Source organism: Tauraco erythrolophus, chromosome 19 (genome assembly GCF_009769465.1).
Source record: "Tauraco erythrolophus isolate bTauEry1 chromosome 19, bTauEry1.pri, whole genome shotgun sequence".
In the NCBI taxonomy this organism is placed as follows: Eukaryota; Metazoa; Chordata; class Aves; order Musophagiformes; family Musophagidae; genus Tauraco; species Tauraco erythrolophus.
Window position 1 is genome coordinate 433968 of NC_141483.1, and position 25292 is coordinate 459259.

General features: G+C 54.3%; 2 protein-coding genes across 2 annotated transcripts; one reads left to right on the plus strand and one right to left on the minus strand.

Annotated features, from left to right (window-relative positions):
• Positions 1-640: 640 nt before the first annotated feature.
• Positions 641-11821, minus strand: P2RX6 (purinergic receptor P2X 6). Its single transcript, XM_086623705.1, is given in 13 exon segments — positions 641-679; positions 1463-1540; positions 2325-2390; positions 3463-3556; positions 4052-4161; positions 4356-4497; positions 5651-5731; positions 6024-6117; positions 6851-6926; positions 11131-11202; positions 11413-11523; positions 11525-11564; positions 11685-11821. Coding segments are annotated over 13 exon segments (1140 nt in total).
• On the plus strand, positions 11820-24847 carry LOC104378452 (uncharacterized). The gene is made up of 9 exons (XM_086623706.1): positions 11820-11859; positions 12277-12419; positions 13386-13518; positions 15229-15435; positions 17430-17539; positions 18109-18224; positions 18910-18988; positions 19463-19558; positions 24713-24847. Exons 1-9 carry the CDS (start codon positions 11820-11822, stop codon positions 24845-24847), a joined length of 1059 nt encoding a protein of 352 aa, XP_086479832.1.
• The last annotated feature ends 445 nt before the right edge of the window (positions 24848-25292 follow it).

Consider the following 25292-nt stretch of genomic DNA (forward strand, 5'->3'; position numbering starts at 1 on the left):
GGAACAGCGGGGGCACAGCAGCCACTGCGCCCCCCTGCAAGCAAGTACCAGCCCAGGGCTGCCGCCTTCTCAGCTCTTAAATGCTCCCCGAGCATGGCAGAAAGTGGCGGTGGGGGGAGCCCTGCGGCTCCCCGGGGAGCACATGAGGATCTGGGGCTCAGGTGAAACCGTCCCAGCTGGAATCGTGCAACAGCGGCACCGCGAAGCCCCAGGGCTGGAGACAGAGCGCAGCCACCTCCCGCTTTCGGAACAGGTTTACTTCGTCGCACCCGTTTTCCACAGGAGATCGAGGCCAGGGCCACCTGGAACGCGAAGGTGCACAAAACGCTTTCAGCCTCCTGTGCTGCGCGTGGGCCACTGCTCCCCAGCACCGGCGGCTCCCGCGGCGGCTCCGCAGCACTGCACCGTCACCGGCCGACGGTGCTGGGAGCTGCACACGGGATGGCTTCGTGCTCCAGGAGCCAAAATCTTCTGCTGATCCAAATGTTTCTCCAGGAAAGGCAGACTCTAAGCCCAGCAGCGCACACTCGGGCCAGGAGAACTGGGCCACCTCCACCTCGGCCGCAGCTGTACCCTCACCACATCTACCTGAAGGTCGCTCCGGAGTGAAGGGTGCTTGTCACGGATGTTCCTGACATCCCTAAGCTGCGGCCTCGCTCTCACCTTTAGGGGGCTTTGCCTGCAAAACGAACAGGGGCATCTTAGTGTACTAGGGACAAGGGGCCAGCCCAGGCAGGTGGTCCTGTGCTGCTCTGCTCAGTCCCGTGCAATTGGACTCGTTGTTTGAGATCCCCACACCACTTTGGATTTGAGATCGGGCACTAGGAACAACTTTTTTCCCCCCAGTAGGACAGAGCAGCCCTGGGACAGTTCACCAGGAGCTGAGGGATCTCTGTCCTCAGACGTTTCCAAGACCTGGCCAGGCACAGCCAAAGATGGCCCCAGGGAGGGCTGGCAGCTCTGCTGCTCTGCGGGGGCCCCCTGGCTCCCCAATTCCCCAGGACTGGGCAGTGCCAAAGCAGGGACCACGCACGGCAGGAAAACCCGTCACCGAACCGCAGCGTCAGGGCACGCGCTGGAGAGCTGCCCCGCTCCGCACAGAGCTTGGCCAGATTCAGTCCCAAGGAGGGTGGACGAATGTGGAGCTGGTTCCCAAGGTAAAGTCCCCCTGGGGACTCCTTGTTGTCGAACCGTAGTGGAGGTGGTGCAGCTTCCCCTGCAGCCGGGGCACCAGCTGGGCTCCTCTGCCCCGCAGCCACCTCTGGTCACTGACCTTGTAAGAGTTTAATCTCGCTTGGGTTCAGTTCAGACCAGCCACCAAGCCCGAGAGGTGGAGATTAAGAACAACTCCACCGGGGTTTTCTCAGATCTTGTGAATCGAGTTTTAGCCAACGGGCAGAAAATAAATCCACTCACAAAACTTCTCTCCAACCTCAGCTCTCCAAAGCGGCCCCATCCTTACCTCCTCGAACTTCTCTCTCCAATAGAAATCAGCCTTCGCATCCAGGTAGAGCAGCACCAGGTCACAGACCACCGTGGCCTGGGGACAGACGAGCACAGCAGGGCAGTCAGCAGTGCACCCTCCTGCAGGAGCACCAGCCCCTCTGCCCCCTGCACCCACCGAGCCCTGCAGCGGGCCACGGGCCAACCTCCAGTGCCTGGGCAGCTCCTGCCTCTGGCCCAGGCCACCCAGGCAGCTCCACCAGGTCCTCTCTGACCCCAGCTGGTCCCATTAGCTGCACAGGATGTTAGATGTGATCATCTGGGCTGCGATGCATGGATGTAAGGTCAGGGCTGGTCCAGCAGAGACCCGCTGTCACAGGCATGTAAGGGACTGGGAGGAGCACATCAGGGAGGAAAGGGGAGGCAGGTGGGGGAGTCAGTGACTCTGCTGAAGAGGAAGTGCCACAGAAATGCCCTACAAGGGGCTGCCCCATCTCAATGGCCGCAAACCACGTCCGTGCTGGAGCCAGACACCACCTCCCTCGAGAGACAGGGCAGAAACACAGAGTGGAGGTGCTCTGTCCTGCTGGCTGAGACAGCTAGAGCAGACCAGCCAGCAACACCCAGCGATGCACCTGCCCAGGGTCAGCAAAAACACCTGGTCTCCATGAGATGTGCCCCTGCCAGCGCTCAGGATGCTTGATCTGGCAGTGTCTTACTGCTGATGATGAAAAATGGGAGTTAACACCCTGCCAGCCCATCTCCCCGCCCAGCTGGCAGCACCCAGGAAGCCTTGTGCCCAGGCAGGCAGGGGAAACCACAGTCGAGAGGCAAATCCCAACCCACGGTTTGGAGGAAAAGAGCGTATCTGGAGTACTCACAGCACCGAAGAATGCGATGCCAGTGCCGAAGCTCACAGCAGCAGGAATTATGCTGAACTTCCCAGCCTGGTGAGAAACAGTGGGTGGAGGGGGAAGACAGAGAGCGGTGAGAGGGCTGTGGGACGAGCCCCGCTGGGCGGCGTGCTTAAAGCCAGCTGTCTGGGGAAAGGGGAGATGCTGGAGGAAACCACGGTCATTTCTCTGTGCCCAGCTGGAGGAACCCGGCTGCTATTGCCTTGACTCAAAACCCCTTTGGCTGCCAAAGAAGGGGCTGAGGCAGCTCCTGACTCGGCTGCAGCAGAGGTTACTGCGACCCACCAACTCCTGCAGGCACGGCGGGAGCCTCCCTCCTGCTGCAGGGCACCAGGAGCTGCCACCCACGGAACTGCAGCCCAGCGAACAGCACACACGGCCCCTTCTGCTTTGGTATCGCTGAGGGAAGGGATGGATTCCCATCTCTCTCCTGGCTATTCTCTCCTGCTCCACACCCCCAGACCTGGTCTCACCACCCCGAAGTCGCGCACCCTGTTCTGCACTGTGTGCTTCACCCTGTCCAGGTGAAAAGGCCACTGCTAAGCACAACAGATCAGTTATGGACATCTCTTGGGTGACAAGTCCTCTCAGCAGAGGCCCCATCTTGCACAGCTGAGTATTGAGTTTGTCAGTGACCCTGCACGCAGAGTAGTGTCAGCCCTGATCATGCCCATGCCTTTCTCCCCAGGGGTACAACTAATCAAGAAGGAATTGTCCAGGTTCAGGAAAGTTCAGGTTGATCTTTGCCGGGGTGTTCCCACCATGAGACCCTCAGAGATGCTGACAGCCCCTCTGCCCAGACAAGCTCACCTTGCCTACAGGGCCCAGCATCTCACAACACCCATGTCAGATCCTCAGCAAGGGAAGCCTCCCTGCTCAGGGCATTACCAAGCAGTTTCTCTTCAAATGAGAGAGATCGTTTTTCCCTGCTCTGCTTGGAAAACTCTGGAAAGAGTGAAGAGCTCACCAGGGCGCGGAGAAGCGATGCCAGCAGGAAGCCATGGGGCTGGGTGCAGGAGAGAGCAGCAGGGAGCGGTGCGAGGAGTCAGCCCCGGTGACAAAGCAGCCAGGACCACACATGCGGAGTCTGCAGAGGAGACGGTACCTGGCCGTGCACGGAGATGTCGAAGCGGATGCCGTAGAGTTTCAGCAGGTTCCGGTAGAGCTGCCGCTGGGAGTCCCAGTAGTAGGAGGCCGTTCTGCGGGAGGCATTGGATGTGGCTCAGAAAGCCATGGAGCTCTGCACAGGCAGCGAGGGAAGAGGGCTGCCAGTGCCCTATGATTGCTGGGGCTACCACATGCCTGGGCACACCCCATGTCCTCCAGCGGCTTGGACACGGGCGATGCACACGGAGCCATGGCTTACTAGCTTGGCATCGGCGACCGCTCAGCACCAGCCTAGGGTACTGGGAGCGTGCAGCTCCCAGTGTGTCCTGTCCAGGGTTGGCACGGTCCTCAGCAGCCACCCATCCCTGCCCCCAGGCAGGTAATGCCTTGCCCAGCTCCAAACCAAGCAGAGCTACGAGGCGTGGGAACTACCACGGCACCCAGCACTGACAGGCCATGCGCTGAGCTGCCATGTCCCGATGTCCCTGCTGCCCCTTTCGGAGCGTCACTCAGGAAAACCGAGATCTCAAACGACTGCCGTGTGCTCATCCCACAGACCCGTGTGGCCGCTGTCCCAGCACCCTCACCTGAAATTGTACCTCCTGTCCTGCAGGCGGAAGGAGTACCGCGGCTGGCACTGCGCAGCGGGGTGATCCAGGTCGCAGTTCCACTCGATGCGAACTCCGATGCTGCCCCCCTGCAAAACACGCCTTATTCCAGGAGAAGCCGAGGACCGGAGATGTGCTGAGAGCTTTACTGTTCAGGTGCTCGCAGATCACACACAAACACCACATCGTTCCTTCAGCATTGCAGGGGTCAGCCCTGTCCCCCGCCCCTTGCCCACACCCTTGGGCAATTTGCAGTCATCTTCCATAAAGAAAAAGCAAATACCAGCAGTGCGAGGTCCTCGAAGGTCTCTCCAGCTGCCTCCACCATGTCACGGACACGGAAGACGGGGCAGGAGGGGCTGAAGAATGGATCGTACGTGCAGCTCTTGAAATAGGTGGGGTCATTGGTTTGCAAAGTATTGCACCTGAGACGGGGGGAGAGAGAGGGAGCTGGGATGGGAGGACAGGGAGCCCTGCTGCAGGACTGAAAAGGGGACCCTCCTCCTGGAGTGGGACCACTAACACTCGTGCTTCGGAGGGAGATAAGTCATTGCCTCTCCTAAAGCCTCAGCTGGAGAGAGAGCAGAGGGAAACTGGTCCAGAGGAATCACACATGGAATTATCACCCTTTATAGCACCTGCCATGGTCCTTCCCAAAACTAATGAAGGGTTTGGAGAACTTGTCCTATGAGGAGCGGCTGAGGGAGCTGGGACTGTTTAGTCTGGAGGAGGCTCGGAGGGGACCTTCTCGCTCTCTACAATTACCTGAAAGGAAGTTGTAGGGAGATGGGGGTTGGTCTCTTCTCCCATGTTATGAACGACAGGATGAGAGGGAATGGCCTCAAGTTACACCAGGGGAAATTTAGGTTGGATATCAGGAAAAATTTCTTTCCAGAGAGGGTTGTGAAGTATTGGAACAGGCTGCCCAGGGAGGTGGTGGAGTCCCCATCCCTGGAGGTGTTTAAAAAATGTGTGGATTGGGTGTTTGAGGAACATGGTTTAGGGACCCTGACAGTGCAGGGTGAATGGTTGGACCCGATGATCTTGAGGGTCTCTTGCAACCAGATGATTCTATGATGCTATGATTCCCCTCCCAGCTCCTCTCCTCCTCTGCATTTGTTCTTCTTCTGGCACTTAGCTCCCATCACTGTGAGATGTAATGGCACAGCCCGAGTTACTGCTCCAGGGGTGGTAACTGCCCCAGGCCACGTCTCCTGCCAGAGTAAGCGCTTTTGCAGGGACTAAAAAGCAAAAGCAGATGGGGTAGAACGAGACCTTGGGAATGACTGGCCTTGTCCTGCTCTGTTTGCAGTGCTCTGGACAGGTGGGAGCACAGCAGCCCCTCTCTCCAGGGGCTCCCCATCCCATTGCTCTCATGGCTGCAAACACACGTGCTGCCAAAGCGAGCAGCGTTCTCCTAAACACACTATCCTGGCCTGGAACTGCCCGAGCCACCACCTGCCCCGGCCGTCACACGGCTTCTCGGACACCTCGGCTGCTCAGCCCCTGGGCAGGCAAGCTCAGCAGAGGCTGGACTGAGCTGCACGTATAGTCCGGCTGGAGGAGCGTCATACTTACTTGGAGAAATTAAATTTGGTGAAGTGGACAGTGTTTTTTATAAAAAGAGTGAAGTTCTCCGCCTCAGCCAGTAGAGGTTTCCTGGAAAACAATAACCAATGAACTCAAATTTTGCACAGTGGCCAAGGCATGTCCCCACTCCCCTCACTCCGCAGCCTGTTCCACGATCCCAGGACTTTGGCTACAACAGACAGCTGCAAGAAATGCTCTTGCATGAAGTTCTCTGGGCTTAATTGACTGGTAGACCAAAGCCAATTATCTCCCTGAGCCTGGTGGCCCCCAGGCAGGTATGATCAGGCCCCTGGTTACACAGAGCACAGAGAGAAGCAACCAAAGCTCTCACCATCTGCTGTCCACTGACCCTGTGCCATACCTGGGCAGAGTGTTATTCTCCACAGGACACCAGCCATAGATCTCACAGGTGGAATGGGTCGTGTTGAACATCACACATTTCCCAGTTTTTATCCCTAGAAATGAGACAACATGCACAATTTGCTATTCCTTTTCGAAACCTCTTCTCTGCAGCTCCCCTCCTGGGACAGTGGCCTGGCCACTGGCTTGTTCTGGCCTTCTCGAAACCTGAACCACAAAGACGACCCTGGGATCGTCTTCGGTGTTTTCCCCACCCAACAACTTCCCAGTGAAACCCTCCCTCGAGGCCGGAGGACAGGAGCTGTTTCACGCAGACACGAAGCTGCTCGCTGCTGTCAGCGCCTGCCTGCCCCGCGCAGCCTCCCCTGCCCCGCGGGGGCTGCATGGGAAGATGCTCCCTGGGTGGGAGCTGAGGCAATCCTGCACACAGAGCTTTGGCTACTGACCTCTGGGAGCTGAGAGCCCTTTCCAGCTGAGCCCATGCGGGCTGCTAACATTAATCGGCGTGAAATAAAAGCCAGTTTTATTACAACAGGAAAACCTGCCAATCACACGGCACAGTGGTTTCAATTCCAGCAGCCACCATCAGAAACAAAGCTCCGCCGTGCTCGCCGTGGCAGTGCCCGGTGCCCGGTGCCCGCTGCACCTGCCCCTCCGGCCGCCACACGTCACCGCAAGGTTTTGCCAGGAATAAACGGCTGGAGAGCGCTTCCATGCGCGCTCACGAAAAGCACCGCGCTCAGGCAATCCGCCACCTTTGTGATCTGCATCCTACCACACACGAGGAATTAAATGACTTTATGGGGTTTTTAGCAAAACACCCAGTACCGTTGCCGTGAACCACCGGGTTTCCCGTGGGACAGTCTGCATCTTCTGTGCACGTCGCGTCGAGAACAGAGGGGCTCTGAGAGAAACAGAGAGAAGTGCTGTCACTGCGCTGCGCAGCCGCCCGAGACCGCGCGGTCCTCACCCGCATTTCTGGGCTGCTGCTCCTGTTTCTCCAAGCACGTTCCAAGCGCTTACAGAAGACAGCCACCATGTCCAGAACCCAGGCAGCCTCCAGGCAGTGTGGAGAGAGGCATCTCCGAGGGGCAATCCTTCCTGCCCATCTCCGCGCTCTCCGGGGCGTGCGCCTCCTCTACCTCGGTGGCAGAGGAAGCCTCGGGAGCTAGCCCGGACCTCTCGGCTGGGTCTGGGAACAAGCACAGTTGGGTTTGGGAGGGCCTTAATGGCAGAGCCCATTAAGCACCTTGTAAAGCACCACCACAGTTTCCCCGGGAGAGCACGGAAGAGTCCCTAAACACAGCGTAACACAAGTTCTCCAGGAGACACGGAAAGCTTCACCCTTGCTCTGGACCCACCTGATGGCCAGGAGCAGCAAAAAGCTCCTGTTCAAACAGAGAGACGCCGGCAGGTGGGGCAATACGAGTAACACCGTCCCTCAGCTACTCCCAGGCCATCGCAGGAGCAGCCAGCACATCAGGAACCCACCTCCCCACGCCCAGAGGGGCACAGAGCCCCTAAGGCAGGGGGGAAACCCCAGTTATGGGGTCAGAAGAAGCAGGGCTCTGTCCGGGACCCCCAGAGCTGTCCCAGGACAGCCCTAGCCCCTTGTTCCAGTTGTGCAACCCACCATGACGAGCTGAGAGGAGCAGCTCTCTGAAGCACACTTGGGCTGAGGGGCAGCAGACCTTCTAGTGGTATGGGAATCGTTATGGGATGTAGGAGAAGAGCATTTTGGGATTGCACAGAACATTTAGGGGACGGGATGTTTAGGCGAGAAAGAAAAGGCATGGAAAGGGCGGATCTAGGTGAGCTGAGAAGGAACTAACATTGGGTAATAGAGGGAGAAAAGGATGCAAAGGACTGGTTGCATGTGAAGAGCTGCCCTGCACCTCATTGGCACGGTCTGTCCTGTCTTCGGACTGAATTCCACTTCTGTTTTCCTGGGTGAGGGGCTCTATTCTGCGCGGGCACGAGGGTCTCAATGCCAGCAGCTGGGGGCACTGGTTGCAGGGGCCCGTGTGCCACCAGCTACAGCAAGCGCAGGCATGCACACAAGCGTGTGGCTCACAGCAAACATTGGGCTGGACGTGCCAGCAAGGAGGTGAAGGGGCCTGGGAGCAAGGAGGGGTGTCTCAGGGTAAGCCCACAGGACTCACCAGAGCGACCAGGGAGTCCTGATCCACTGCTGGAGAGAGGTGGCTACTGGATTCATGCCCCTCACCCCCACTGATGGCCCACTCATAGCTTGCAGGAACCACCTGCAATGCTGTAATAAGCACTTATGAGAGCATTTTCTTGTCCTGGATCCAAATGAGATGTCATGGATTCAGCCTCCAGAAGGAGCCAGACAACAGATACTGGCAGATGAGCACGTCAGTCTCTTCCCAAGTCCAGGTAACAAGACACATGACAAGTGCCACTTGGCAGACAGACACTTCTGAGTGTTCAGGGCATGCAAGCTGCAAAGCTTGGGGGAAATTCAGGTACTGAAGTCTGTGATGGTGTTATAGAAAACGTAAAACCTGGCCAAGAAGGTTTCAACCTCTCCTAGCACCTTTTAGTGGAAATGAGCCTTCAAAGACATCTGTCGGTGCTGGCTTCCTCCCCAGGCATGATCCAAATCAGGTTACACGTGCCACAAGTGCATTGTGAGAGAAGCAGAGAGATCTAGACTCAGTGAAAAGTCCTCATGGGGCCCTGGGTCTGTGCTCCTAAAGCTCGCTAAACCATTGCTGCATCTTGGTTAGGTAAGAGTCTCAAAGCTTGGGACAATTAGGAGTAACAAATTTTTCTAGGAATCTACTCAAGAACTGCAGGTTTGGGGCAGGACAGGAACATGAGCGCACCAGCTTTTAGAACAAGCGTGAACCACTACACGTTTTCAGAAGATGTCCCCCCCATCATGCTCACAGCAGAGCATGTCCCTTCACGCTCACAGCAGAGCTCAGATGCTGCTCGGAGTTCATGGCGTTTGTGTTCTTGGCACAGGGGTGATTTCAGACAGGGGCAGCAAAGATGTGCTGTTGACAGCAGAGATCTGTGCACAAATTAACTCTTGCAACCTCACAGCTGAAAGGTTTGTATTTACTTTAGTCACAAATACGTGGGTAGAGGATGACTTTATTCTTAATCTCATCAGAAACAGTTGCTGATTCCCAGCCCTCGACAGCTGTGCCGCCACATACCAGGGGCCGGGAAGCAAAGTGAACCTTCTCGGATAGCAAATCACCAGTAGCATCACATGTGAGCAAAGAAGGATGAGGCTTCTCCCAAAAATCTACAACTCCCTTCATCCTCTTAGGACATGGTCCTGTGCTGCTTGGGGTTGGGACCAGTGCCACTCACGTGTGCATCCATCAGCAGCATCTGGACCTGTAAGAGCTGAGCACAGCTGGATGTGCTGAAGACCATAATTTAAGCAAAATGGTGCCTTAGCCCCAGAGCTTGCATCTGGACGGAGTGGATGCCCTACCTGACTAATGCCTTCTGGCTCTAAGTCTAATTTGATCACCTTCATTGACCTTCAGAGCTCCTCGCGAATAGAGGCAGAGGGTTTCCAACCACTCAAGGTATTTGAGATCAACTTAGAAAGGTCTCCCTACGAGACAAGTCACAGCTCAGCCCCAGATCTAAGCTCAACACAGACATCAACTGCTAAAACAACACATCCTGCGTTCAGGTGCTGCCTCTGACCCCAGCTGGACTTCTCCTTGGTCTGCCAGCACAGAATACTTCGGTAATCGAGAACATTCAGAACTTCTGCAAGGTGTCACTGCTAAACCTTCAAAGCTTTCCAAACATCAATGTCAGCTGCAGCCCCAAAGCCAGCAACTAAGAAGCTGCTGGAGTGCAGCACAGGACGAAGGCTGTGACAGGCACCCAGACACACCACAGCACTGTAATGGGAGGAGACGCTCGGCTCTCTCTGTATCCTGGCTTGCACACTGCAAAAACAAGCATCTAGAGATGCCAGTGGCTGCCTGTGAGAGAGCCCTGAAATGCTCTATGGCACATTTCTTCCCCTGGAGATGTTCCTGCAGCTATTAGTACTTTAGGAGTTCTCAACATTTTAAAGAGGGGTCATTAGTAACATTTTCCTCGACCCAAAACCAGGGTTGCTCCTCCTTTTCTGCAGCCTGCCTTTGGAGAGCAGCCCAGCCCAGCCCAGCAGCCTGCAGCACAGGGTGAGCTGGGAAGCAGGATCAGGCTGGGCACGGCACAGCAGGTCACAGCAAAAGCCGAAGGGACCCTCAGGACAAATGGTGCTTGGCACAGGGTGCCAGCAGTGACTTAGCTTAAAAGACATTTGCTCCTGTCTGCCAAGCAGGGTACAGCTTGGGAGAGTTCAGCTGAGGAGCTGGCCTGAATCCAGCTTTAAGGAGAAGATTTCTACCAGAGAACAGATGCCATTAAGTGTTGGCTGACTGGGAGAGCACCTAGACCTTGTGCTCTGTTCCTCCTAAAAACAGGACACTAAGATGGGGAGGACACTAGTCCTGTGGCAAAGTTCTAAAGGAAACATGACACAGGGATCCATGGAGTGCATGTAAAGGCATCAGGAAAAGTGGCAGAACGGAGGTAAAAGAATGGAGCAGCAAGTCAAGAAACCAAGAATATGTGTGAGACTCAAAGAGGAACACAGGTAGCAGAGCTGGGGATGGCAGTGCTGATGCCAGCCGCAGCGTGGAGATGGAACAGCAAAGGGGCAACACAGCTCAGCCTCCCCAGAGCAGCCCTTGTCCAAAGGCAGCAGAAAACCTGGAAAGATCACACAGTGTCACCATCCCTCACGAAACCCAGAGAGCTGGCAAGGACCCAACAGACACGTCCCTCGTCCTTCTGGTCCACCAGTGATTCTGGCCAGACCGTTTGGATACACGGCTTGGTTCATGCGGGTATGACAGAGCAAGTGCAAACGAGCGGGGAAGATCTGCGGAGCAAGGGGAACGAGGGGAATCAGTTTTGTGTGGAACAAAAGCCCATTTCTCCCTTCTGTCTGGCCTCGCACGGGTTCTGCCGAGCTCCCGCACAGCTGCGCGGCCGCAGCACCGGCGGCTGTACGGGCCGGGCCCCGCCGCGGCGCCGGGCTGCGGCTCACTCACCTCGGGACAGGCGCCCTGGGCTTGCTTCGCTGTCGCGATGAAATTGGTCACCAGAAACAGCACGTTTTCTCCCTGGGGGGCAAGGGGGCACCTTGGGAAGGGGGTTTACAGCGGCCCGCCCCGCAGCGCCGCAGCAACAGCTTCACGACCCACAACGTTAACGTCGCCGCGCCGTTCCCGGAGGGAAAAAAATGTTGGGTTTTTTTTTTACCGCAGCTTTTGCCAACCGCCTCCCACCCCCGGGGCGGCCGAAGCACCGACCCCGCGCGGGCCCGGCCGTACCTGCGGGGGTCGCGCGTAGTCCGCCGCGTCCCACAGCCGCCGGCCCGCGCCCCCCGCCTCGGCGACCGCCGCCCCCTTCAGCTTCGTGACGACGGCGGCGCGGGGGGGCGCGGTCGGTGTCCTGGTAGCCCTTCCGCGCCAGCAGCACCCACCTGCGGAGGGGCAGCGGGAGCGAGGGGCGCTCAGGGGGTCCCCCCGGCCCGCCCCTCCCCTCCGGCAGCGCCGGGCCCCGGGGGCGGCCGGCGCGCCGCGGCGGGAGGGGAGCGCCCTACCCGAGCAGGTAGCCCAGCACGGCGAGCTGGAGCAGGCGGTGCAGCAGCCCGACGCGCCGGTTCCGCGTCAGCGCGAACTTCACGGTCTTGTAGTCGAGCAGGTCACCGCACGGACCCTCCCGCGCCGGGCTCGCCATGGCGGCCAGTGGGGGACCGGCCCTGCGGGTACGGTACGGTACGGTACGGTACGGTACGGTACGGTACGGTACGGTACCGCCCGTCGCGGCACCGGGGGCGGTGCCGTGCCCGGTGTCAAGCCATGTCGTAGCCCCGCCCCGTCGCGGCACCGTCACGCCCCGCCGTAGCCCCGCCCCGCCGAGGCCCCGCCCTTCCCGCCCCTCCCCGCCCCGCCCACCGCGGAGCGTGACGCCCCGCCGTAGCCCCGCCCCGCCCGTCGCCATGGCAGCAGCGCGGCGGGCCCGGCGCAGCGATGGCGGCGGCGGCGGGGGCCGGTGGAAGCGGCGCGGATGGGGGGAGCTCGGGTGCGGCGTGCGGGGGTCCCACCGGCCGGGGTTGGCCCGGGCGTGGGTCGCGCCCCCGCTGCGGCGGCGGGGGAACCGCACCCGCTCTGCACAGCGCTCTTTCCCCGCAGGCGAGGAGGACGGCGGCGGCCCGGCGGGAGGGAGCCGGTACCGGGCGGCGAGCCGGGCCTGCGGCGTGACCCCGGCCTCCCGCCTCCTGCGGCGCGCACCGGGCCCCGAGCTCAGCCTGCGGCACCGCGGCCTCGGCCCGCGGGTGAGCGACCGGCCGCACCGTCACCCCGCCGCGGGGCCCCGGGGCGTCAGAGCGGCGGCGGACCCTGGGCCGGCCGGGGCCGGCCCGTCCGTCGCTGCCGGCACGCGGGGCTGTGGGCCCGGGAGTCGGGGCAGACCCGCACCGAGGGACCGGCCGTTTTGCCCTGGCACCCCGAGTGTTCCGGCAGTAACACGCCACGGACCAGGCTCAGACACCGGGCAGGGGCCGCTGTGCCTCCCCGCGGGGTTCGGTGTCGGGCAGTCCCGCCCGTGAAAGCTGTTTTCAGTGGCCATGGCGCTTTGGGAACGCGTAGTTTGGACCATGGAAAGGGTGCAGCCTTTCCTAGTAATTTCTGGTTCAGTTAAATTCCTTTTATCTGGAATAGAACATCCAAAGCCAGGGAAAATAATTTGATTTTGCTGTATCTGTTGAGTAATTGCAAGGTCGTTGCCATGCTTCTGTTTAGATGTTTTTGAAATTAAGAATTGCCAGTGAAACAGGCCAGGACATTGGCATGATAGAAGCTTCTGGAATGCTGAGGTCGGGATTCGGACGGTGCTTGCTATGGCTGTGCTCACAGACCGCCAGGTGGAAGTGATGTCTGGAGAGAGACATCGTCAGGCACAGCGGGCCGGAACCTTTCCCTTTTCCTCTACGTCATGAACGTTGAGAGCAGAAATATTTTTCATAGTTCTTGGGGAAAAAAAAATTATTTTTTTAAATAACAAAAGTGAAATGAAACCTCTTGAGCTTAAACCATATTCGGTGTTTGCTTTTCCAGCCTGGCTTTGCATGATTTTGAAAGGGGAATCTTTCTGCACGATTCTGCTGATGGCTTTGTGAAATCCCCCTGAGCCCTGCGGGGCTGAGGGGGCTGAAACAGAAACATTCTCAAGAGCTTTGTGAACCCAGTGAAACTGTAAATGACCCATTGTGTTGGGTTTCTTTTTGTTTTTGTTGTTGCAGGGTGCCAAGGCTTTAGCTCTTTCCTTGGTGGCTGATAGCTCTGTCCTCACGTTAGACCTGGGCGACAACTGGCTGCAGGGAGAAGGGGCGGCTGCAATTGCCGAGATGCTGAAGGAAAACTGCTACATTTCAGGTTTGTCTGAAACTCTCCCGTCTGCTGTTCTCTGGCAGACATGTTGCTGTAGAGCAGGAAACTGTGCTTCTTTATGGATTTAAGCAGTTCTGCTGTCATAGTGACTGTCGTGAAAAGGGTACCAGAACCGAGGTGCTGTTTGAACTGTGCGTGTTTGAAACTGCTGCTTCGTCACCTTTTCCACCTGTTTTCCTGGCATTTACTTTTGTGAGGTTAGGATGCCACTAACTGGAGTCAGCCCTTGTGCTGTTATTCCTGTGAAGCTGCTGGAAAGACAGGAGAAAGAGCGAGTTTCTGCTATGACTGTGGATCAGAAACATCCACCTGAAACTTAGACTAGTCAGAGGATGTGCTTAATAATGGTTAAGGCTTTGTAAGTTGAATTTGCATGATTGGCATCTAAGAAGACAGGGCTTCCAAGTAGGAACAGGTGAAAGAGAAACCCATCTAGAACGAACCTGCAAGCCTCTGTTCTAGCAGCAGCACGTCTGCTCTTCCCAGGGACATTTCACGTGGATTAGGCTGCAGATACTACAGATGCAGGGAGCAGAAGCAGAGCAGCGCTTCCTGAATTCGCCGCAGTCGGGCAGTGTTGTGTCTAGAGATCATGGGTTTAGTCCCTGCTTTTCCAGAGTCAATATTCCTGCCTTTTGTAATTCAGGTAGCAACTCCCAGCTGTACGTGGACAGGTTGTCTGGGTTCTGGGTTACACGTGGCAGGGTCTTGCTGTGGCCCTGCGTAGCTGAGGTGCAGGGAAGGCAGTTCAGGGGGATACAGCTGGTTGTGCCAGCACAGACCCAGAAGCACTAACAAGCCCTGCCAGCCCTGAGGTTGTTACGTGCAGAGACAGTCTAGGAGTCCCCATGCTGTGCTTCCACGTGAGGAGCGCAGAGCCCAGACCCAGGATGGGTCTGCACGGAGCCCCCGTCATGTCTGTCACGTTTTCCAGCACGTGCATTAACCTCCTGTTCCGGTGTCTGAACCTCCAGGCCCCTGCTGGGATACAGCCAGGAATTTGCTGTAAGTCACACTGGTCGCTGCACTGGAGGATGTATTTTATCCACAAAGAACAAGGTCAGTTTAGACAGCTGAGAACACAACTCTCCTATAGCTAAGGCAGCCCATAAGCTTTGTCGGGATGTGGTCATGGATGAAGGGGACAGGTTCAGTGCTGCGAAACCCCCGTTAACATGGGATTTTCCATGGTTTTTTTCTCCAGTGGTTGGATTCAGTATTAGAGGTGTAGGGTTCTGTTACTTCTGTGCTAGGAAAATCCATTCTGTGTGCAGGTGGGCAGAGAAGTTCATGCTTTCGTGTTCGGGTCTCAGCGCCTGTTTTCACATCCATTCCCGTTCCACGTTTAGCTTTGCTGTCTCTCCCTGCCTAGACTCTTTTTTTCAAGCCATGATGAGGAACCAAGAGACCCAATATAACTTAGCTGGGTGTCGGTTGTGCCTGGAGTGGGAAGCACAGATGTACAAGGAGAGCTTTTGTCTCCCATATTCATGTGGCAAAACGTGGATAAGCCTATCCTGGAGACAGGCTGTGGATTCAAAAATTAACTTCTGTTGTTCCTACTGAACTACTATGTTAGACCAGGCTCATCCTTTGTGTTTTCCAAGTCTGGCACTACTTCTGCCCTTGCAGCGTAGAGCTCAGGTGCTGATATGAGATGATTTGATGATCTGATAATGTTTTTTCTTTCCCCAGCTGTTGACTTATCTGACAACAAATTGGGTGTTGAAGGAGCCAAGGCCTTTTCGGCTATGCTTCCAGAGAATACTACGATTGTATCCCTCCAGCTCTCAGGAAATGAATTTGATGATCACGCAGCAAAGTATTTAGCAGATGCCATCACAGCAAACAGCAAAGTAGAAATTCTGGATCTGAGTTACAACATGTTTGGTGACAAAGCAGGTAAAGTGCTGTCTCTGCACCTTGCACAGAGAGGGGTGCTGCTGCATTAGCAATGCAGCTTAAGGAGTTGCTTGTCTGCCTCAGGCCTTTGGAGAGCAAGGTTGGTTAATATTTTCAGTTTCCTGAAAAGTATTTTTGGCTCTTTGTAGGTGAAACCACTGTCAAGCTACCGTCATCTATTCATCTTCATTTTCTGCCTTTTCTTATAGTATTGCAAGTTTTGCCTCTTGTTTCTTTGCCCTGTTCTTCCTAGTTCCCAAGTTCTACTTTTTTTCTTGATCATTATTTCGGCTTCCACAGGTGTGTAAAACGCTTAATAAGAGCAGAAAAAACCCGGCAGAACTGACTTTGCCAGCAATCCTTCCTTCTGCCTAGCTCCCTGGCACCGAGGAGTGATTGCAGGTGCCCAGGGGAGGGTGTGAGAGTGAAACAAACACGCGCTTGTGCTTCTCTGACACCTTGCCACCCTTGACAGCCTGTGCTTTGGAGAATTCCTTTGCTAAAGACTTTGGCTGTTTCTTTTTTTATGTTCTTCTTGGTCTTGACCTTGTCAATGCATATTGCGCTTCCTTTGGCTCTTGATTTCCAAGCGTGCTGTTGGATCATTGCATCATTGTATCCACAGTGCTCCTGTGATGTGGTGAAACCTGGCTGTTGCTCTCTGGGCCTTCCTCTGTACTGGTGTCACCAGGAACAGCTGTGCTGGGCTGAACTCCCCCATCCTTTCTCCTGGCTGTCCACTTCTGCAGAACACTCCTCATGATGTCATTGCTAATCCCTGACTTTTCAACCTTTATGCTCTTCTCCTGTTGGCACCTTACTGGCACATACTTCATCTTCTCCATCTGTGGCTGTCCTTGGGCAACCCCAGCCATGTGTTCTGCTACCATCTCCAGGCTGAAGATTCACAAATCTGCTCCCTGCTCCTGGTCTCAACCTACAACTGTGCTCCAAATCCCTCTAGTTCCAACACTGTCTGTGATGAGTACACGCTCAAAAAGGGAGATACTGAATTTTTCCTCTCCCATGCTGCATTCCATGCTGTCTGTCAGATCCACATTCTCCTCTGGTTGGGTCTTTCATGAAAAATCCATCTTCTCTTCATCCACTGCTTTACAACCCTTAATCATCACGCATCTCACCTGCTATAGCCTCCTCCGTGAAGATTCTCCATGTCTTCAGTGGGCTTCTCTGGCTTACAAGAGAGGACACAACCATAATCCTCATCTCTTCTGGCCCCCAGGAACACACCAGCCATTCACTTGGTTCCTTCCCAGATCTGTTCTGGTTTTTTCCTCATTTTTATTTTTGAAGGCTGCAATGGCCATTTTTCTCTCCACCCCTGTCCTGCTCCCCTCCTGCTGCCTTTACAAACAGCTCTCCCCTGTCTTCTGGTCTTCAAGCATGAGATGGCTTCCTTTTCTTCTGCACTGGTTGACAACCTCCTTTCTTTCCTGCCCCATTGGAAAACTCGCAGAATGCTTGCTGAGGAAACCTATTCTGATTTTATAACGGCACATGAGCTCTGGGAGGGGTTAAAGAGCGAGCAGAGCTGGCTTCTCTGCCAGCTGAACAGAGGAGATGACTTCAGCTGGCTGGTGGCCAGAGCCTGGGAAGGGTGAGACGCTGTGGGAAGCTACCTGGTTGCTTGGTGTCAGCTTTCAGACTCGCATCAGGCTGGAGGAAGAGCCTGTGCGGTCAGATCTCCACGCATGAGCAGCAGAGCCTGGCTTTGTGATCTGGTGATTGGATTTTCTCTTCCTCTCCGCTACGTTTGCAACCTGTGGTGAGAGAAACAAATACGCTTTATTGTCTGGCAGCTTCTGGGAAAGGCAGTAGAAAAGAAAATGATATGTTGTAGTTTTAATTGCCTGCCTAGAAGTAATTACAGACAGTTGCAGAGAAACACCTAACCTAACCTGAGCTTCCTTTTAACTCTTAAATTTAATCCTTTTAACTCTTAAACTCTTTGGCTTCATGGATTTTTTTCTTAGGTGAAATTCTTGGGACAGCAATAGCAGAAAACATTGGATTAAAGGAACTTAAAATCAGCTGGAACCATTTCTGTAGCCAAGGGGCAGCTGCCTTGGCCAGAGGCTTGGGGGTAGGAAATGTTTTCACTCCTGTTTTTGAGTTCTGGGGACTCACATGAAGCTGTAGCTGTTTAAACAATCACGAATGCCGTGATGTGCTGTTTGCCTGGTGCCCTTCCCTGTCCAATAGCCATCTGTGACCTGGGATCATATGGACCTTGGAACTGAGACAGTAAAATCATCCATTGTCTATCGACATATTGCATGTTTTCATTTCTCTATTTCTAGCTCTTTCCCTTTTTAGAGCCAAGTTTGCTATAATGAATGTTTTGAATTGTTTTGGTTCATAAATCAGTACAGAAATTGTTTTGTATTCCGTATGCAGTTTTCACTGTACTTAAAATAGTTTCTCATTAAAATAAGAAACAGTTCTTCCAGCCTCATAGGCTGAAAGGGGCCACTAAGGTCATTTAATTTCACCTCTCCTACAATGCCAATCCCATGTGCCATCCCAGCGCTAGTGCAGCCTCCAGCTGCTTTTGGACAGTAGAAGGCACGGTACTCCATAGAAAGGATATTCCTCCAAGGCTGTATCCACTGACAGGGAGATTTTCGGTTGTGTGTCTGTGTCACATCACAGGCAAACGTCTTCCTCAAAGTGCTGGATGTTTCCTACAATGGCTTTGGCAACAGTGGAGCAGCTGCCCTGGGGGAGGCTCTTAAAGCCAACAACGTGCTGGAAGAGCTCAACGTCAGGTGAGGCAGACTCTGGTCCCGCTGCGCATTTGCAGCGGTGGGCAAAGCCCACAGCAGCCACTGGGATCTGCTGCCTGCGGGGTGGTGGGTGCGTAGGGCAGAGGGTGCGCTACAAAACACTAGCACTGCTGGTCTCATCCCAAATCCCAGTTCCTCCCCTTAAACTTGGGGTTGCTGCCGAGGGGCTGTGGGATGTGTTACGGGATGCAGGGGAAGAAGAGAGTTTGGGGGATTGCACAAGGCCTGGTAGGGGATGTTTAGGAGAGGAGCTAAGGGTGAGGGAAAGGGGTCCAGGTGCTCTGAGGAGTAAGAAGCATGGGAAAAGAGAGGGCCGAGGCGTGGATGTTGAGTGTTTCTGTCCCTGTTGATCTGTGTGGGCAGCCACAGGCGTGTGTTGTGTACGTTTGTGTCTGTGCCTGTCAGAAATACACGGTCAGCTCCACTACTGGGGGCACGGAGCTGTGTGAGCCTCACTTCTATCAGCCGGTGGGATCTGGCAACTCCTCACTGCTTCCAACCTCCCGAACACAATTGTTTAGTTGGAAGGAGCTGCCCTAAATTCCCTCTGGATGTGACACGTTTTCAGTGGTGGGTGAAGCAGGAGGTTGCAGATCCTTTGCCTGAGCGATGTGAATGTGGAACACCTGCAGCCCGGTGTCTGAAACTGCCTTTTATCTGGTTTTAGCAACAGCCGTATTTCAGTGGAAGGAGCTCTGCACGTTGCCGCTGGCCTGAAAGGAAACAAGACTCTGAGAAGACTTAATGTGAGTAGCTTTCCTGGGAAGGTATTGGAGCCTCTTATGCATATTTAAATATCACTGATGCACGTATGTCCTGGATTGGAACCCCTTAGAACAAACCCACAGCAAAATCAGCTTGTCCCAGCCTGCCTCCTCCCGTGCTTCCCCAGTTCCAGTATCGTGTCGCTAAAACAGGGGGCTGATACCCAGCAGTTTCCTTAGTGAGCAGTGGTTTCTGTGAGCCTGCCACTGTGTGGGCTGCAGCCTGTCCTGCCGCGTCTTGCAGCATGGATAGCATCCTGTCTCTGCAGCGGTAGTGTCCAGTTCAGCGTGGTGGGTGGCACTGGGGTGGCTGCTTGAGAGCCCCTGGGCTGCTGTTACTGGCACTTGAAGTAAACCGCACTGGTATCCCACCCCCTGGGGACCACTGGTACTGTCAAGGATCATACAGTAACACCCATGTCACACATCCTCCTGCTGATTCTTTTCTGACTGCAGATGACCAGAAATCCCATGCAGAGTGAAGGCTGCTGTGAGGTCCTCAAAGCTCTACGGGCAAATCCTGGCACTGGCATGGAGAACCTGGACCTGCCAGTAAGTGTTCCACCAGAAAGAAGAGGGAAGGGAGGGAAGAGGTTGAATGTGTGGTGTATGAATAACAAAAGGCTGCCAGAGGGATTCTGCCTCTGGTGTTGTTGCTCTCCAGTGAGGACTGTCTGTGGAGGGAATGGCCTCTGACTTCCAAACGTGGACATGTCTGCATGTGCCCAGGCCCCACTTCAGGTGTTGGCAGCAGCTCCAAGGTGCATGAATGCAGCGAGCTGGGCATTGCTTAGGCTTTGGGCAGCAGCAGGGTGCGGAGGGAGCAGGGCTCAGCTCTCAGTGCAAAGGTACTGAGCACTGGGAGGGATCTGGCCACCTGTGAATTCATAAATTCCCTGGGAAGCTCGAGAGGTCTGCTCTGACGATGCACGTAGTTTTGGAAAGATTTCTGTCCCATTTCATTTTCCCATGAAGCCAAATGGCCCTTACATGGCACAGGAACTTCCACTTGGACATCTACCCCATTTGTGAACAGTGCCAGATCTGAGAAGTCAGCCCCCTGTTACCAGGTAGGTCTTAGCACAAGGCTTCTCATACTCCCTACCAAAGAGCATCTGGAGCAGAGGCTCTGTCTCGCGCCAGTAGCCACCTAAAGCCCTTAGGATCAATTAGCCAGCAACTGCTTTTAGTTTCTAAAAGGAGAAGACAGTTACTCAGTTGTTTATTGAAGAGGAATTTGTCTTGCCCAGCTCACACAATGTTGGTCACTATGTCTGAGGTGATTACACAAGATCTGTTCATAGAAGATGGAGGTTTCGTCAGTGGTATTAAAGGCAAAATTAACACACCAAACTGTAGAGGTCTGCTTTAGGGTAGGAAGACTTGTACCTCAGCTCTGTGTTGACTGGATCACCATGGACTACATAGGGACGCTGTGATGGTGAGCTCAGAGGAACCAGTTGCTGTGCAGTCACCAGCATTTAATCAGGTGGATCTTGTTCTTAGTGACCCTTTGCTACGAACAATCCAGACGTCTGCCTTAGTTGATGATCCCTGAAATGTTGAGCCTTCCTCTGTCATTCAGTGCCTGTCCCTGGACCTCCTGCTTTCCAGCTGTTTTAACTTCTCTTCCCGTAGACCATTCTTCTGGGCTTACTTATCCATCCTGGCATTGTCCTGACTTTCCAGGTCTTTGTTTGCTTGTTTCTGACAGGGTGTTTTCCACCTTTATCCACTTTAGCTCACAGTCTTTTGGCCTGAGATCCTGTATCTTCCTTTGATTTCTGTGCTGCTTCACCATCACTTTAGCTCTTTTGCTTACCCAGGGAGCAGGATGCTGTTGCTTGTTGAATCTCATACCTGCCCTTAACATGGTGGTGTTGGCTAACAGCTCCAGATCTCGCAATCTTGTGTCAGAATTTTGTCTTTGGTTTGAGAGAGCACAGAATGTGTTGCAATATCTGTTTTCTGAGGGATGGTAAATCATACCATACGCTTACTTACCTGTAGTGGTTTTGCCCTCTAGGACATTCCCATGAACCAAGAGCTTGCAGAGCTGTGTGATGCTGTGAAAATACTTCTCCCAAATCTTCTTCTCAGACATGGTGGAAACACGAAGCTGCAGAGGAAAAGTCAATCAAAGGTTAAGCTTCAGACTCAGCCCAAAGTGGTGGGTAATTCCCAGAAGGCAGTGGCTTAACAGGAGTCTCTTTGGGCCTGCTTCTTCAGCATCTCTGCCCAACACCCCAGCACCACCCAGCCAGCCCATGACACAAGGACGTGCTGAGGCAGGATCTGTGCTGGTATCGGCTACTTCATCATTGCTGTCGCTTGGCAGTTTTTCTGTTTTTTCACTTCCAGATTTCTGCCACCACCAGCTCTGAGTCTCTTCCAGCACATGCAAGAGCATCCCCACGGATGGGTCCAGGGGCTCCTATTAAATCCTCAGTTTTGTGTGTAGGGACATTTGCCTGGTGGAACTGTAGCCGCTGCTGGTGCTTGGATCCGTAGCCCACTGCAGTGGGGTCCGTGCAGCCCAAGAACACGCTTCTGATGTCAGAAGCAAAATTCTGTCCAGAGATGGACTGCGAACAAATGCTTTCTGGCTTGGGCTTGTTCTCCCGTTGCACAGCAGGGACTGCCTTTGCTGAATTGGCTGCCAGATGCACTGGTGACTCGTTGTCATCTGCTTCCCGCCACAGTTGCTGAGCCTCACGTGGAGCCCAGGCTCCCCGGGGTAGAGCCCCGGTCCTGGGCGATGACTGGTGGTCTGTTTTCCTGGATGCATTTTGACAGTGTTACGTAGGGATGGATACGACAAGCTGCCTGGAAATAGGATAGGCACTCGGCGGTGGTTCAGCAATGACAACGGCACATGGCATGTAACTGTTTTCCCCTCCCTGGGATGTTTTCTGTGATCCCAGTGGATTCTCCCTACGCTCTCTGGGACACCTGGGCACTGTGATTCAAGGAGGCAGGGAATTGTGAGCTCCTTGAGGAGCAGTGGGCAGGGGGGCAGGAATGATGGCTGTGCCCAAGACAGCCTGGCTTAACTCTCCCTCTCCTGGTCTCTGTGAAGACGTGGTTTCTTGCAGCAGTTTTCTTGCAGTTCGGGAGAGGGTTCGAGCATGGTCACACAAACAGCTCTGGATGTCTGGCTGGGGCTGGAGGCGCAGGCAGCTCTGCCCCACTGCCTGAACCTAGTTGTGGCTATACACAAGTAATTGCCTTGCGTTCCCTGAAGGTTGCCGGACCTGGCTGATAAAGTGCTCGCAACAATCGGGGCTCCAGCCGGGCACGCCGGGTCTGTCCCCAGGCACGTCAGTGTGTGCCAGTTTGCGTTCCCTGGTTCACTGCCACGCCAGCTGAGGAGGTCTGGGGACATCCAGGCAGTGGTGACACCTCTCTGTGAAGGCAGGGGCCAGAATTTGAGATGGCTTCTGCCAGTCTCCTTCCAGAGCAGCTGCTGCTGCCCTGTGTTGTGCCTTACACTTTTTTCCCCTAGACCGGAAGCATTATGATCTTGCTCACTTTCATATTTCATTTACCTAATAACTGTGCCTGCCAGTGAAATTGCACAGTGTTAGTTCTCAGCAGAAGATGCGATTTAGCCTCTTTATTTAAAAATAACTCTGTGCAGTTATGATTTACCTAATGGAGTCTGTCCTCTAAACGTGCAAATTATTTTACAGTTATGTATCTAATAAATAATGTCTGTGCCTTGGACTCGCGCCTGTCTGTTCACACCATTTGGAGAGCTCTCTTGCATGTTGTAAGGTCCGTAAATATGGGTTGTTTCTAGACATTTCAAAACCATCCTGACACCCCCTCAGTCTCTAGATGAAAAATTTGTGTGTTGAACACAGAAGCTGTTATGGGGTTTGCTTTAAATCAGTATAAGTACTTATATTTTAAAATATTTAGTCCCCATTTATTGTTTTCTATTACATCCTTTGCCCCTAGTCCTTCCTATGGTCTCCAAAGAAGAGATGCAAGTTAAAATAGTTTTAAAAATAAGGTGGGTAAAGAATTCGTACACCCCGAGTCCATCCTTCTTCACCAGCTGGTGTAACTAGAGAAGATCCACTTGCCACTGCCCTGACACATCGAGATTCATTCGTCACTGGAGTCAGAGCAGGGTGGTTTTTTCACCTAAGGATTAAACTCCATAATTAACAATCTATCGACGTACCATTTGGGAACCTGAAAATAGCAGGTGAGCCAGCGCTGTGTTACGGGGTAATAAACGGGGCTCTAGATGTTGAACACTGCGTTGTCCTGCACCCAGGTTTGATGAGAGCAGGAGGTGGCTATGGAAAGCTGAGCGCTGGCTGCTGTGTGTGCTGCAGGGATCCCCCTCCCGGAGGGCTGCAGGGAGAAGGGGATCAGGCAGCCGGAGCCAGTCTGCAGGAGGTTTGGCGTGCGAAGTTGTTGGAATTTGCTGTGCTTTGGCAGCTGCTATGAGTTATGAGGAATTAACACATGGAGAGTTACGCTGAGAGTTGTATTCCAGTTACACTGAAATACCAGTTATTCCCAATTTACCTGGCAGTCTCCCTAGCTGGTCCTCCGGACTCAGTTGTGCTTTCTTTCAGGTTAGGAACTCATCTTGGAATAACTCAGCAGAAAATTTGCTTGCTGAGTCCTTGTTCACGATGTCGTTTCCAGTACTGAGCCATTTTTTTCCTCTGTTATTTCAATATTGTTCCTTTTCCATTTGTTTACAGAACTTCCAGGTAGCAGTCGGGTGCCTTGTGGAAGGCACTATGGTACAACGGCACTGCTGCCTCTTTCCAAGCTCCTGACCCCACCAAAGCACGGACATTACACAAATCCTTGTTAATTGCCACTAATGATATTTTTTCCTTAATTCTTGAGCAGCACTTGTTTTGACCAGTGGCCTTGAATTTCCTCGCAACCCTTCACCTTTTTGAAGGATCAGCCAGCTTGTTCTCCTGCAGTGCTCTGGGACTTCTCCAGCTGCCTGATTGTTTCTGGAAAATGAGCATTAATGCTCATTAGGACCCTCACTGCCTAATTCCACATGAAACTCTTCTGGTGTAAGGTACGTAGGTGACCAGAAAAGGCTTGGCTATAGTAGCTACTAATAAGCATCGCTTGGAGGCAGGGCTGGGGCAGAGGAGCATGCGACACGACTCCTGGCTTTCCCCTCGTGCAGAAGAGAAGGTTTTCATGAACATTTCCATCTCCTCTACAATATTGAGTGTCCTGCTGTGCACAAAGGTGCCTTGGCTCTTGTCCCAGCAAGGATCAGGGCTCATGGTGTTCAGTGCTGCCCTAAATTGCTTCCAGCCTAGTGCTGGAAGCCCGGGCAGGTGGGATCATGAGAAAGCAGCTATCCTTGCTCCAGAGGATGAGCAGCTCGCTGCAGCCCGTTCCCAACAGCATCTGATGGATGTTTCATAACCTCTCAGGCAGAGCTGTCCTCGCTGTGCGGAAGCGTTTCCAGTCTCTTGCCTAAATCTCCCTCGTGACAGTTTAAGCCTGTTGCTTCTCCTGTGCACGTGGTGAAGATTTATCGTCCTTACTCTTGTGGCTGCGTGGTTGGAGATGCCCGTCTGCTGTGTTCCTGTAACATTTTGGGTACCCCTGTGCTTGGTGCACCAGCTGCTGGCCCGACCGCCGGCGCTTCGGCAGGAACCCAGGGTCTGTGCCATCCTTTGATGCCCGCTGTTCTGCGCCCAGGGAAGGAGTGGGTACGCCGTTGTTGGCATCTCAGAGGAGAAGCACGGTGCTTACCTCATCTTCTGGCTGGATCCACAGGAGGAGGAGGGGAGGATGGCAGGGGATAATGAGAGGATTACTTACAGCCAGCCTTAAACGAGTCCTGCGGCTCGTCTGTGCTGCTTTCAGAGCTGGGGGGCGGGAGGGGGGAGGGATAATTTAGAAACACAAGGCTGAGAAGAGATTTAATTAGGACATGGAGCTGCTCTCTCCTGGGTGCCAGCCCACTATCCTGTTCCACTGCTCGGGGCTCCCCTTCTCCTCCCTCCAGCACGGACAGGGCTCAACCATGCAGCTGGGTCAGTGCCTGCTTATTTCAGCGTAGCATCTGTGATGAAACCGTCTCTGGAACACCCTTGGGGTGCACCCATGACTCCCACTCCCTGCGCTTGGCCGTGCGATCCCTGTGGGAGCTCCCCCAGCTCACGTCACTGGGGCTGCGTGGGTGACCGCAGTGAGCCCGTGTCCTGGAGCCTCCGAGATGGTCATCGGCTCAGTCCCCTTTGGTCACCTCTGGAGCTGGGCTGGTACCACCCCCCGA

What these genes read in the sequence shown, in the direction of transcription:
- LOC104378452 (XM_086623706.1), top strand. Translation starts at nt 11,820, where the DNA reads ATGGCGGCCAGTGGGGGACCGGCCCTGCGGGTACGGTACG. An exon ending in GGCCCTGCGGGTACGGTACG is followed by an intron (nt 11,860 to 12,276) that starts GTACGGTACGGT and finishes CTTTCCCCGCAG; the next exon opens with GCGAGGAGGACGGCGGCGGC. An exon ending in CCTTGGCCAGAGGCTTGGGG is followed by an intron (nt 17,540 to 18,108) that starts GTAGGAAATGTT and finishes GTCACATCACAG; the next exon opens with GCAAACGTCTTCCTCAAAGT.